The sequence below is a fragment of the Mus musculus genome, chromosome 4 (genome assembly GCF_000001635.26).
Source record: "Mus musculus strain C57BL/6J chromosome 4, GRCm38.p6 C57BL/6J".
Lineage (NCBI taxonomy): Eukaryota > Metazoa > Chordata > Mammalia > Rodentia > Muridae > Mus > Mus musculus.
Window position 1 is genome coordinate 117,481,586 of NC_000070.6, and position 13,012 is coordinate 117,494,597.

General features: G+C 47.2%; 1 protein-coding gene across 5 annotated transcripts in view; it reads right to left on the reverse strand.

Moving 5' to 3' along the window:
- The window catches only part of Rnf220 (ring finger protein 220), a 225,590-nt gene that overhangs the window by 210,123 nt on the left and 2,455 nt on the right, over positions 1–13,012 (reverse strand). For 4 of the 5 annotated variants that reach the window (XR_003954995.1, NM_025739.3, XM_006503285.2 and 1 more), the window contains exon 2: positions 8,004–8,745. Coding sequence is in view for 4 of the 5 variants with exons in the window: in NM_025739.3 (NP_080015.3) it covers positions 8,004–8,628 (625 nt within the window). In the remaining variant the exon portion in view is untranslated. Of the gene's footprint in view, positions 1–8,003; positions 8,746–8,947; positions 12,845–13,012 lie in introns of those variants that run through there. The other variant, XM_011240587.3, reaches the window with a different exon arrangement.

A 13,012-nucleotide genomic window follows, 5' to 3' on the forward strand; every position in this document is an offset into this window, starting at 1 on the left:
GCCGGATGATAATAAAGGGAAGTGAAGCAGCTGGCCATCACAGAAAAAGGCTTGATCCACAACCTCCCCCTCCCTCCCTCCCTCCCTCCTTACCTCTTTGTGTGTTACCATAGGTGGAGTGGGTGAGAGGGTCCTTTGCACATGCTGGCCGCTAATGACCCCTCCGTGTTTGGCTACACTGGGGTTTCTATCAAGGAAGAATCATCTACCACATCGTCCTGGGAATGACAGCCATCATTACATATGGACACTTAATGGTTATCTATGGATCTGTGATCATTCAGTCCTTCACAACAACTTTGTTAAAGGCTGTGTGAGTCCCAACCTGCAGGTAGGAACACTAAAGCCTGGACAGGTTAAGTAATTTGCCTAGCAAGTAAGCTAAAGGGTCGTAACTCAACTCCGGAGGCTGCGTTCATTGACTATCACATCCTACTGCCTCTTAGCCTTCCCTGTGAAACTCCTTCAAGTTGAAGCTCAAGGGGCCCCGCCCAGCTTTTATTCCCTCTAACAGGTATTTATTATGCAAGGCTGCTCTGACTTGATTTAAATCAAACTCCAAAAAAAAAAAAAAAAAAAAAAAAGCAAGGTCAAATGAGAGTAATACAGGATTAGCTGGCACCTAAATGAGAATCATATACCTGAAAATAAAGCAGAGGCCTTTCTGGGGCTGCTCCTGCTCGCCCTCACCCCACCCCCAGCTCTGTCCCTGCTGCTCTGAGATAGATGCAAAGCTATCAGTCTCAGCCACAAATGGATGTCAGTAGGGAAAGACAGTTCTCATGAGGTGAGCCACAGAAGGCTTACTGAGTTTGCTGTCTCTTGACACCGTACTACAGGGTCCTGTCATCCGGCCCCCCACTTCAGTTCCACACTGACCATGGAACATCGGAAAGGCCAGACGGTTCTATGTGTCTACATAGCTCCCAAATTGCTCCATTACTTCCAGCTTCAACCAGAATCTAGACAAAAACTTTTAAACACACACCCAAAGGAGATAGGTGTAGAACCTGGGTCTCTGAGCACCATACTGTGGGAATGCATATGGAAAGAAGACACTCCACTCTTGAGTTCCCAGAAGGTTAGGAGGAAAAAAGTAAAATCTCAATTATTTTTATGTTATGGGAGTGTTTTACTACCCCCAAGTAATCAGTAAAATAAGTCTGTGTCTGAAGAAAAGATTTCACATATTTCCTGAAAAAAATCTCCCCACCTTTATGGTCATCAAGTGCAAGGCCTAAGTGAGGCCTCCTTCTTGACTTGAGCCTGCATATCTTTAGAATTAGTGTGGTCTTATAGCGCATGCATAGCATGCTAATGGGAACTTCAAAGTCTAGATTGTACCTAGATCCATATATTTGACCTTATCTAAAATGTACAAGCCCTTTGATATGCTTGTCACCACTGCAAGAAACACATACACACACACACACACACACACACACACACACACACACAGAGCCCTCACCTTCCTAATACCAAAACTAAAATGTATTTATTTAAAAAAATAAGTTTAGTCCATTGGGTAAGGCTGGAATGGGATAAATTCCTGCTATTTATCCAGCCTCTACCAGGGTTATCCACTCCATATCCTTAACCTGGAAAAAGTATAATAAACTTCTACTCATTTATCTACTTTAAATTATTATTATTATTATTATTATTATTTTATAGACCAGGCTGGACTTGAACTCACAGAGATCCACCTGCCTCTGCCTCCCTAGGGTTGAGATTAAAGCCAAGCATCATCTTGCCTGACATAAAGTTCTTGCAGAAAAATTTTCTCTTTCCTCCAAAGAGATATTTATCAATCCCCCACCCAGAGCACACACTTTGAAGATAAAAACACGCTCTGTTCAGTCACAAATGCACAACTGAAGTGACACTTTTAAAATTTGTAAGGCACGTTGGCAGCTGAAGAGCAATACATTATCCAGAAGTTTGCAGCTGATCTTTAAGAGGGATAAAAATGGTGCTGAGAACGATTGCAGCGCGTGGGAATATTCAACTCCAAAAATTATGGTTATTTTGGTGTTAAAATTGTGTGGGTTTTATGATGACATGTATCATCACCCCAAATCCCAAGTATTTATAACGAGTAATGCCAACGTGTGGTCTGATATTTATTAACCTAATGCATGTGGTTTATGGGTTAAAACCAAGAAAAAAAATTAAAAATTTCAATTCGATTAAATGAATTAACACTTTCAATCTGGAGTATTCACAGATGTTACATTTTATCTTGTGCTAATATTTATTGAGCCGATGGTGGTGGTTAGTAAAGGGTTAAAAATTTTTTTTAAAAATAAAGATATAATTTTATTTTTCAGTTCTCTTCTAAAGAGGATAGAGGGCAAAGAGCAACTTTGGATTCGGTGTGAGGTTTTGTTTTCTTTGTGAGGTTTTTGTTTTGTTTTCAAACAACAAAAAAGGCGGGGGTGGAGGAGTCTACCAAATAATCAACCTGGGGCCGCTGACCGGAAGGCAGTTCCGGACAACTTCCCGTGGGAAGAGTTCCAGAAATTGCCCTGACTTTAAGGAGTCCCGCTGTGCTGGCTGCGAGCCTCCCAGCGTTTTAGGCGACCGCGGCTGCCTCGCCCAAATACCAGCAATCCTGCAGATTCACCAAGCCCGGACTTGGGAAACACTCCCGGAATATTTTACAGATTCGAAAAGCAAAATTAAGGCGGGAAATTATTTTTGAAACCGAAAGGAGAAGCCTCAAAGCTGTACTACCCAAAGAAAAGCTGGGTTCACATGCCTGTGCACAATCCATCTAGGGTCCCCCACGTCCTCGGCCCCCTCCTGGTTCAGTGCACACCCCACTCCATGGCCACTCGCACGCGCGCGCGGAGTTCCAACCACTCCCTGCACCCGCCTGCACATCTCGCCCGGTCGCTATCATTGCCAAAGAACTGGGTTCTTAGAGCGTCGTGGGCGCGTGGGGACGTGGAGTGCGGGGGTAGGGTGTCGCACGGACCTTCCCCGCACCCTAGAGGCCGCGCGCGGACTTCTCCTGAAGAGCGATGGCGAGGTCATCCGCATCCCTAAAGCGCTTGTGGAACCACCTGGCCACAGGCGCTGCCCATTGGGTGGCCCGGCCTGTGCGCGCGTCCCCGCGCCCTCCCCCACGGTCAATTACCAGCCACCTCGATGCGGGCAGCCAGGCGCTGGCTGGCGGCCGCGAGGAAACGGCAGCCCGGATCGCTTCTGCATGACAATTGACTCTAGGGAGGGCGCTCGGCTAGGAGGGAGGACAGCCCCAGGTCCGCGTCTCACCATGGTGATGAGGCATTCCCTCCGTGAGAGGCGACCGCGGGCGAGGGCCGGGGAGAGCGGCCGCCAGAGCCAGCCCGGGTGCCGGGCGAGCGGCGCGCAGAGCAGAGCCAAGCCAGGCCAGATGGCTCTGTAGCCATCGGGGACTGCTCCGGTTCAGCCCGGCCCCACTTTAGCTGTGCAAACATTTCTTTATCCCAACAAGACAATTAAACCCAGCAGCATGAAAGGGAGTATCCGTGACTGTGTTGGGAGTGAACAAACGGTAACAACCACACACATCACAGGAGTTCTTGCCCCGCGGGAGAAGGGGGTGGGAGGAGAACCCAAAGCAGCTGAGCGCATCACAGGGCTAGATCTGGGCAGGCAGAACCCAGGCAGTCAAGATACAGGCAACCCTCTGACCCCTCTTTCTGGTCAGTGGCTGACCCTTCACACTGGTCATCTGCTCCAGCTGCAGTCCAGAGGTGGAGCCTGGGAACTAATGTTCCCGGCCCACACCAATCCCAGAGCCTTTGGAAAGTATCCGCTTTATCTCGCCTCTATGATGTCAGCTGGCTTTCCAAGCTGCTTTTGGCCTAAGTGGGCTAGGCTGATTGATAAGGTCTTCCATGGCACGTGCCTTTATAAAGGCAAATCTAGAGTGCAGAATACCATCTCCAATCCGGGCTTTTGGGACCTGGGGCTGGCTGACTTTCCAAATATATCAAAGATGAGCATCAAGCAAGACAGGAGCTTCTGGAAGATCTCAAGTTCCCCCGGCCACAGGGAAGACTAAGGGGAGAAGACCAAGGGTAAACACTAATGGGCGCCCCTTCCCGGGGTAAACCAGAAGGCAAAGCCAGCCACAGCTCCACATGGACAGTTCTGATTTCTCTCAGGCCTCCAGTAGCTTGTATGCTAACCAACTCCAATTTGGGGTTAGATAAGAAGGCCAGTCAAAGACAAGTCAGGCAGGGATCTGGGCACAGGGATGGCCTGAAGAAAGCCACCAGGAGAGGCACATGTCAGGCCCCAGAGTACACACTGAGAGAGTAATAAATGTAGGGATTCTACCACCAGGCAGCACGTAAGGACTTACCTTCTCTTTTGCTGTAAAGTTTCCTTAATGAGGAATGTTTATTTTAAAGGCCCTGGGAAACACATCTATAGACACTTCATATGTAACGCACAACATGGGCTATTCGTAATTGGCCCATAAATTTTAGCGTCATTTCCCTGGACAAGGAGCCTTGGGGACTGGTTCAGGGAATGACAATAAATGGGAGTTACCTCAGTCTCCTTCCTGGGGAATTTTGCATCCTTCACGAACAGCTTCTCACAAAACCACGTCTCCCATTTTCCAGGACAAGTAAGTCGGTCCTGCAGCGCACAGGCCTCCTTGCTCCACAGGGCCCAACACCTACCTTGGGGTCACCTGCAAACCCAGGTGGGTGGACAGACAAGCAACAGGAAGTACCCGCTAAAAGAAAGGACACCACCCAAACGGCTATACTTGGGTCTGTTGGTTTTTTTCCTACGCACATTTAATCACAAAAGAAACCCTGCCTATCAGCACAGCAGTTAAGGGCTGAACACGTGTGCATTACAGCATGTCTGCAGGCTTTGAAAGGCATGTGGACATATCTGCATATGGAGGCAAACCAAGAGCAGGGGGTGGCTGCCACAGTAAAAACTGTCAGTGTTTCCATTATAAAAACTGATTTCCAGCAACCTAAAATGCAGTCCGAAAACTTCTCCACCCGGTAAGGAAACTGCACACCCATGCTCACCCCACCCCACCTACCAACCAAACTATACATTCTAGGAAGCCACGTTCCCGCTTAGCACTTGTACTATTATATTTAATTAAGACTTAAAAAAACATTCTATGAAAAAAATTGTCTGACAGAACTGAAAAAAAAAAGCCAACCATATCAGAAATTAATTCTAAATTTTAATAATTACAAGTCTAAAATATACATGACTCAATTTGGCAATGTGAGCACATGCAAACATCCTGTGCCGATGCCCCTCTGAACAGTTGCTCTCCACTCTTCTGGCTTCCCAACCCCCACTGCTGCCCCATCTGCCCCTAGCTCTCGCTCCCTTTGGAAGCAGTCTTGTATACTGTCACTCGATTATCTGAGAAATATTACTTATTTCAAAACGGTTCTGTAGGGAGGACCCGAAAGGCATCTAGTGGGGATAATCAGGCCTCCTAACGGCCCTTAAATATGTATTTACATAAAACAGACCATAAATATTCTGAGACACGCCGGGTGTATGACAGGAGCCAAGAAAGCTGCCACTGACTTTTTCACGGTGCTCTTCTAGGCTTCCTTGAAGAAAACGTCTCTCCTTCCTTCCAAAAGCTCAGAATCAAAAGCATAGGTGTCGGCCACCTGCATAGCCTCTGCCCCTGCACAGGCAGCAGCTATAATACCTAAGGCAAGGAAGGGGAAGGGAGCACGGATCCAGGGCCACCACTGGGGGACAGTCTCCTCTTCACTTGGTGCCTTTGTTTCTGGCTAAAGATTAGTCCTAAATACAACCCTGATAATCTGGGTGCGCAAAGGATCCTGTACTCCCAGACCTTCCTACAAGCTTGGGCTCTGTGCACAAGGGAAAGAACACAGAGTAGTCTATAAAGGAAGGATATTTTAAACAAAAGGAAAGAGGATTCCCGTTCATATGACAATTTGAAATAAAGTTTCCTCACCCTTCTGATCAGAGTCCCATTAATTTCAAGGTCAGAATTCCATTTCACTTGGGAGACAGACTCATTTAATTTTTCTCCACCCAGGCGTATTCCTGTGTGAGGGATCCATCTCCACGGGGGACGGCACCACCATACAATGCAAACCAGGCAAACAGAAGAGTTATGGCTTTGACACGCAGAGGGGAATGGATAGCCACATCCATGGGTTCTGACTTGACTAACAAGCTTGCTCCTGCTCTGGCAGTCTGACACCGGTTTGGGCTAAAATGATAACACACTCAAAGTGAGCTGGGCTTGTGGGGTGAGGAGAAAGGAGTCTTGATCTCTGGGTGTCACTTTATCACACCCCGGATTTCAGAGGATTTCATTTTCAACTTGTACTTGGAGGGAAAAGTGGGGAAGAGCTGGTCACACCCTAACCCAGCACAGCTTTAGCAGGGGCCAGCTTCCAGGAGCCTTCCACATTCAACAAAGGAAAACAGAAACAAAACAGAAAACCAGCCCAGCACAAGGCCAAACACCTGTCTGGCAGGTACACCCAGGAGCAGGATCATAGCACCTACTAGTCAACAGAAACTGAGAAGGTGACAGCCAGAGGGCTTCGTGGCAGCTCTGCTGACACACAGCCGCAGCCTTTTTCCCTGAAGTGGGGAGGTCTCTGGCTTACAGACACTGACATAAAAGACACACTCTCAACATATTTCAAAACCAAAGAGCGATGGATTTACAAGGCAGGTTGATTTTATGGTGACTTTTATTGAAAAGGTACGCTGGGTGTAGGCAGATGCCTTTTAGCACAGGAAAGTTAACACAGTGCCTAATTCAAGGAGACAGCCTGAGGAAGCAAGGCCGACAGGGGAGAAAGCAGCAATGTCTCTATTACTCTCCTCGGCATCATAAAGAGAAGAGAGGGGGAAAAATGGTGTTCATGTTGGTGGTTAGAGCAGACAAGAGCACAAAAAAGCAGAGGAGAGGGGAAAGGGAAACCTCAGATGTAGTTTTCTTAAGAAAATAAAATGAAGCAAGTCTTATAACAAAAGGTTGGAGGGAAAAGCACCCTCAGTTCGTAAACTCGCACCAGGCCTGAAGAAAGCTGTTCTGTCTACCCACAGCCCCAAAGCTTCGAAACACAATTATTTTCTGATTATATCAGAGTAGAAGACTGCATGGTTCTGCCCTCCTAGTCTACAAGTTCCCAAGAAAGGTTAAGTTGAAACGATTAGCAAATGTAGCCAGAACCTACCAAAGCACCGGGGAACATGAGAAAAGCCATTTCGTAAGCAGAAATTAATAACAGTTGTGAGCATCAACCATAAGGCCATCACCTGGGTCAGCTATGTCTAGTCCTAAAAGCTAGCCCTGGGATAAGCATCCAGCAAGCCTTCTGAGTCCCAAGAGAAGTCAGCTTTCTAGCCTCGTGATCGCAAGGAAAGCACGGCTGTTTGAAATGCTTTCTGGTGAGTGACGACACCTTTGTCCTTCTGTGAAAAACAACCTGATGCCAACCCTAGAGCAGAGAGCTGAGAAAATAAAGTCACCTGGAGCATGCTGGCTACGATACAGCGGGAAAACAAATATATATATATATATATATATATATATATATATATATATATATATATATAAAAACACTAGCGTCAGGGGACCTCATGAAGACAGCAAAGACGGGCGGGGTGGGCAAATTTCCTTGGGCCCCAATTCCCTGGGAACCTATGCTTTCTAATAAAATGACTTTCATTCCTGTGAGTCTATGGCACCCTCTTCCCTCCTCAGTCTCCAGAGAAGCCAGGCAGGCCTGGCACTGAGACCAGCTTGCCTCCGGGTACCATCGGAAAACCTGCAAGAAGTATATATATCATTGATCATTGAGGAGAGGTAAGTAAGCATCAGCCATCCGTAGCTGTCACAAGGGACAGAGCTGGCCTTTCCCGTCACTGGGAGCATGTGCGATGCTGCCAACCTGTTGAACACTTCTGCGAGGCAGGCTTACTGGGGGTGAGGAGGGGGTTCCAACCAAAGTACTTACATCTGTCATTCCGATCCTCTGGACTCGAGGAGGTTTCCCGGTCAGAGATGAGGCCAGACACAGCAAAGATCTTCTTCCCAGTATCATCAACCTTAAGTGAGCCAGGGGAGCTGGATGGCAGCTGGGTCCCAAAGTCATATTCCTTGCCATCTGCATCGGAGAAGCGCAGGTGGGGAGACTCTGTGTCATGGCAGTTCTTGAGTCTCTTGGCTGGAGTAAAGGCAGACTGATAGCTCTCCCTGTCCTCCGTGGAAGCGAAGGGACGGAATGCCCCCACACCACTGTGATTTAGCATACTGATTGGGGTGCAATCTAGGTTTGGGGGAGCAAACTGGGGGTGGAGGTGTAGTAAGGAAGGGGGGAAATCACGATTGGCAAAAGTGCCCGGCACCCCACCTTGCCGGTGGTACATAGAGGCAAAGGTGTAGGAGCCATTGGTGAAGGGAATGTGAACGTCCTTGTCTACTGAGACAGGTACACCAAAGGGTCGTGGCTGCTGACAAGGGATGGAGGCATCCCTGCTGGCCTCGGCAGTGGACGCCAAGACCATCAGTGCTGGGGACGCCAGAGGGTTGGGAAGATAGGATGAGTTCTCCATCTTGAAGGCTGCCCGGTGTAAGTCCATCGGAGTCTCTTTCGATGGCCGGTGTCACACAAGAAGCAGTCTTCCCTGGAAGGGAGGGCGACCTGCACCTTGGATCAGGGCGAGGATTATTACTGGGGAATCATGCCCTTCGAAGACCTGCAGGAACAGCAAAGAGGAAGAAAAGACGGGGGAGGAAAGTCAGGGGGAGGTAAAAAAAAAAAGAAGGGAAACCCCCAAGTGATTGAAACACCATCCTTCTGGCTTACAGATGCTCGGGCAAGAGACACCACAGGCTTTAGGAGCCAGTGGGCAGCAGCAGCAGACCGTTTTCATTCAGGAAAATCAATAGACAACTTACTGTGATGTACGCGTAGCTGACTTTGGTCCCTACACGTTCCGGGTGAAATGCGCCTGAGCCCAGCAAAGAAAAAAAAATCATAAAACCTCCAAATACAATATTCCCTGAGCAAATGAGCTTTGGAAGGCCAAGTCACCCAGCAGATTAGGTGTTGGGGGGGGGAGCTCTATATTTTAAAGGGCTTCTACCTACAAACACCACTTATGGCTGGCTTCTGGCTTGAGGTACAGAGACCAGGCTCTACCTTACTGATGCCCCATATTAATATCTTTCTTCATCCTTATACTGACAGGTCCCTATGACACACACATCTAGACCATACATATTAGTTGGTACAAATTGTACATGTGGCTGAATCACACACATTGGCCAATACATATACATACATCTTCTATACATACATTTTCATGTGTCACCTAAGACTATCTCTAGAAATAAGTGCCATGTGAACAATTTTTTTTTTTTACACACAGCCCCCTCTAATTACACAGGCTTCCTAGCTCTCTCCTGAAAGAAACCAGGACCTTCATCAACAGAATGCCTGGCACTTCTGACAATGTTTAAAAAACATAACTAGCACCTTTGGCACATGTTCTCTTCCAGGAACAGCAAAGAATGGATTGGTAATTTTAGTTACTAATACAGTCACTCCTAAGGAAATTTGTAAACTGCCTTGGATTTACCATTAACATTTAGAAAAAAAAAATGTTAACAAAAATCTCTGACTTATTTCACTCCGTTTATTGGCCCAGGCAGAGCTGATGTCCAATAAAAGCCCCCCAAAACTAACTGGATTTCAAAGAGACTCCTTTCAGGTTCCCTTATAAAATTAGGCTGTACATTTTCATAGTACTGATTCAGTTTCTAATATATTTAATGGGGGTTGGGGGGGGGAAGAACTGTATTATCAAAAGGCAGGATAAGATGAGAACCAAGACTTACTAGCTGCAAATCTATAGCCTCAGTAGAAACTGAAAGAACTTAAAAATATAACCCAAACTTCCATCTGTTACAACTTATAAATTGAGTCATGTCAAAAATAAAATTGACCCCCCCCTTTAAAAAGCCCATGTCTGTAGTGGGACACCTTTGGTAGTCCCTCAGATAGAAAACCCTCAGTTAAACTGCAGACGAATCCTCCCAGCTTAGTGCAGTGCAAGGAGCGTATTTCCTTCTCCCATCCTGTAGCAGACATGTCAATGGCTGTTATTAATTGAGAAGATGAGTGGACACCATCAGAGCTTCCTCACTTGGCATCTCTCCTTATAGACACCAAATTACCAGATTATGTATCTCACATTAACAGATTTTTCTCTCTTCCAAATTTTAAATAACTTTCCTGTCAAGTTATAGCAGGGTAGAGAATGTTGTGCCAAGGACAGCCAGTTAGCCTGACAAGTCTGGGAATTCTGTTCTTGGCTGTTTTCAAGTCAGATTAATGGTCCCACAACATGGAACGTGGGTCCAGAGCTGTTCCAAGGGGTCTAAGCAGCTCTTCAGAACAGAAAGGAACACACCGCGTGTCTGTCAAGCCTCAGTATAGCAGGCTGGCTGGAGGAAAGGACAGACATGACACCCCAGGGGTGAGGGGGAGGAATGCTTCTTCCCCAAATAACTGTCCCCAGGATTCACTTTCCATCTTTACTTCCTAGATCACCTCATTATGTTAAACGACTTTCATAAATTAGTGATCTGGCGACAGCACCGGACACTCCAATAGGACGCGGTCAATCACTCAAACCTGCGAATTCATTTGAAAACTTCATTATACTGAAAATAAATCAACAATATTTTTCCAGGCCACATCTCTTTTACTCTACTGTGTGGGCGTTGGTCTCTGCAAGGGAGGGGGGGAGTTTTGTTTTTTCTTTTCCCTTTTCTTTCTTTCCCCCTCCTCACATTAACAGTATAGATGAGGCTTCAGCAGACCACAGTCATTATGAAAATCTATAGTTAATACACTCCCAATGTCAAAATGTCATGGGTTTAAACACAGAACCCAAAATAAGAAAACTAACTGACCCTCTTAATTAAAAAAATATGGATTGTAAGATAATCAGCTTGATGGTACATTTGGGTGACTGTGAAGAACTGGGCAGATAGGAAGTAACTGGTACTTTTCTGCCTCTATGCTGATTTTTTTTAATTTAGCACTTCGTGCAAATCCAGATTAAAATAACTCCAGCTATTGATCCGAGCAGTGGAATTGACATTAATTTTAGTTCACTTCTCACTTTGCAAAGGGATCAATAGGAAGTAATAACAGCTGACATCCCTGCTGAAAGGAGGAGAAAGAAGGGCTGAAGACAGAAATCGAAAAGCAACCAAATAAATCATCAGCTACTTTTCCACGGCATCAGACAAACTCCAAACAGATTGCAAAAAGTCTTTGTTGAATTAACTAAACAAGGAGGAGGGATCAATCCACGAAGCTAAATAAATTGTCCAGCAGGCAGTGAGGTTGGACAGAGGGACCAACAAATATCGAGTTTTTAAATTTTCAAATCCTTGACGTGATGGGTTTGGCTCAGTTCTCTCTGTGTGGGAGTTTGTTTGTTTCTTAAATCATACACCCGACCTTGGTTCAAAGTAGTTACAAAACGTCGGCTAACTGAATAATTAGTGAGATTACTAATTGCGTGGTTAAACATGCCAGAAGCAAGACAAATGAAGAAGCCGGCTTTTAGAATGTGCAATTATCTGATACTAGGCTGGTGCGTAGCGGTCCGCGCTCTCTGGTGCAAACTAGCCACTTTCGTGTAGAAAAACCGAAAGCCAGACAGAAAGTCCCAACGAGTGAGCGGTTTCCCACCCCTGCCTAGGGTCCGGACCTCTTCCCCGGCTCTGGGGATGGCAGTGCAAAGAAGCAGTGTCGCTGCTACTGCTGGCTGTTGAGAGCCAAACCCACTTGGAAATGACTGCCACAAAGCAAGCTCTTTCCCAGAGCCGAGCTCAGGGCGCCCACCAAACTAGGACTCTGCTGGCAATTAAAATGCACACGCAACGCTTCTCTGCTTATTACAACAGGTGACATTTTTGTGGTCTCTGAATCGTTTCCAAAAGCCATGACTTAAAATAATAGAACAAATTAAACGATATTTTCCTTTGCATAAATAAACTTTTAAAAAATTAACAGGCAACTTAAAAAGCAAAGAACAATGGGAAATGGGGCCAGAATAGCGGGGGGTATTCGAAGAACGAAGGAAAGATTTTTTTTTAAGTTCACAGACTTCGCTTGAAGAGAACCCCCCCCCCCCCGCACACATGCCCAACGGGTATGTGGAAACACCTCCCTAACAGAAATTTTACCACCATATGCAAAGGTTCAGGGAGCATAATGCTAATACAGCTCCCAGGTTAGGGCCGACGCCTGAGAACTGGCTGGGTAGCCGGTGGCACATTTAGACCTAGACCCTGTTCTAGCTTGGCCATCGGATGCGAATCCGCGACAGCCTCACTGGTCCGAGAGCACGCGGAAGCGGGGATGCTGAGCGTGCGGGTGCAGATTTCAGCGATGAAGAGCCTCAACCCAGAAGAAAAATAACTCTTTTAGGGAAAACGAGAAAAGAAGACGGGAAGGAGAAACCTATTAAAAACTTGGGGGTCAGCGCTGAGCCAAACCCACCACACTCCGTGGCCTGACCCCTCTAGCTCCCTGTTGCCTTTGTACAAAGATCCTAACAACCTCCGCTTGAAAACAATTTAACTTTGGGGAACCGAGGCACCAGTCCTGGAAGAAACACAAGCCCGGGAGCTCTGGTCTGAAGGCTCACACGGCCTGGGGACAGGGGCTGAAAGCAGCAGCCTTCGAGCAAAGTCCTAGGACCCGGAGGCCCTACACCGCCCCGCCCCGCGGGTCACCGGGGCGCGGTGGCTGCGAGCCCCTCGGCCGTCAGCCGCCGACTCCTCCACCCCGCTCCGCTGCCCCCGCGGTTCCCGTACTGCGGCAGTGGGGTGCAGCAGGTTGAGGCTCTACGGCTCCCTCAGTCGCTGCCCGGGAGCAACACCCCGAGAACAGGTGTGCCCCCGCTCGCTCGGTGCCGGGACCCAGTGCAGCGCCGCTAC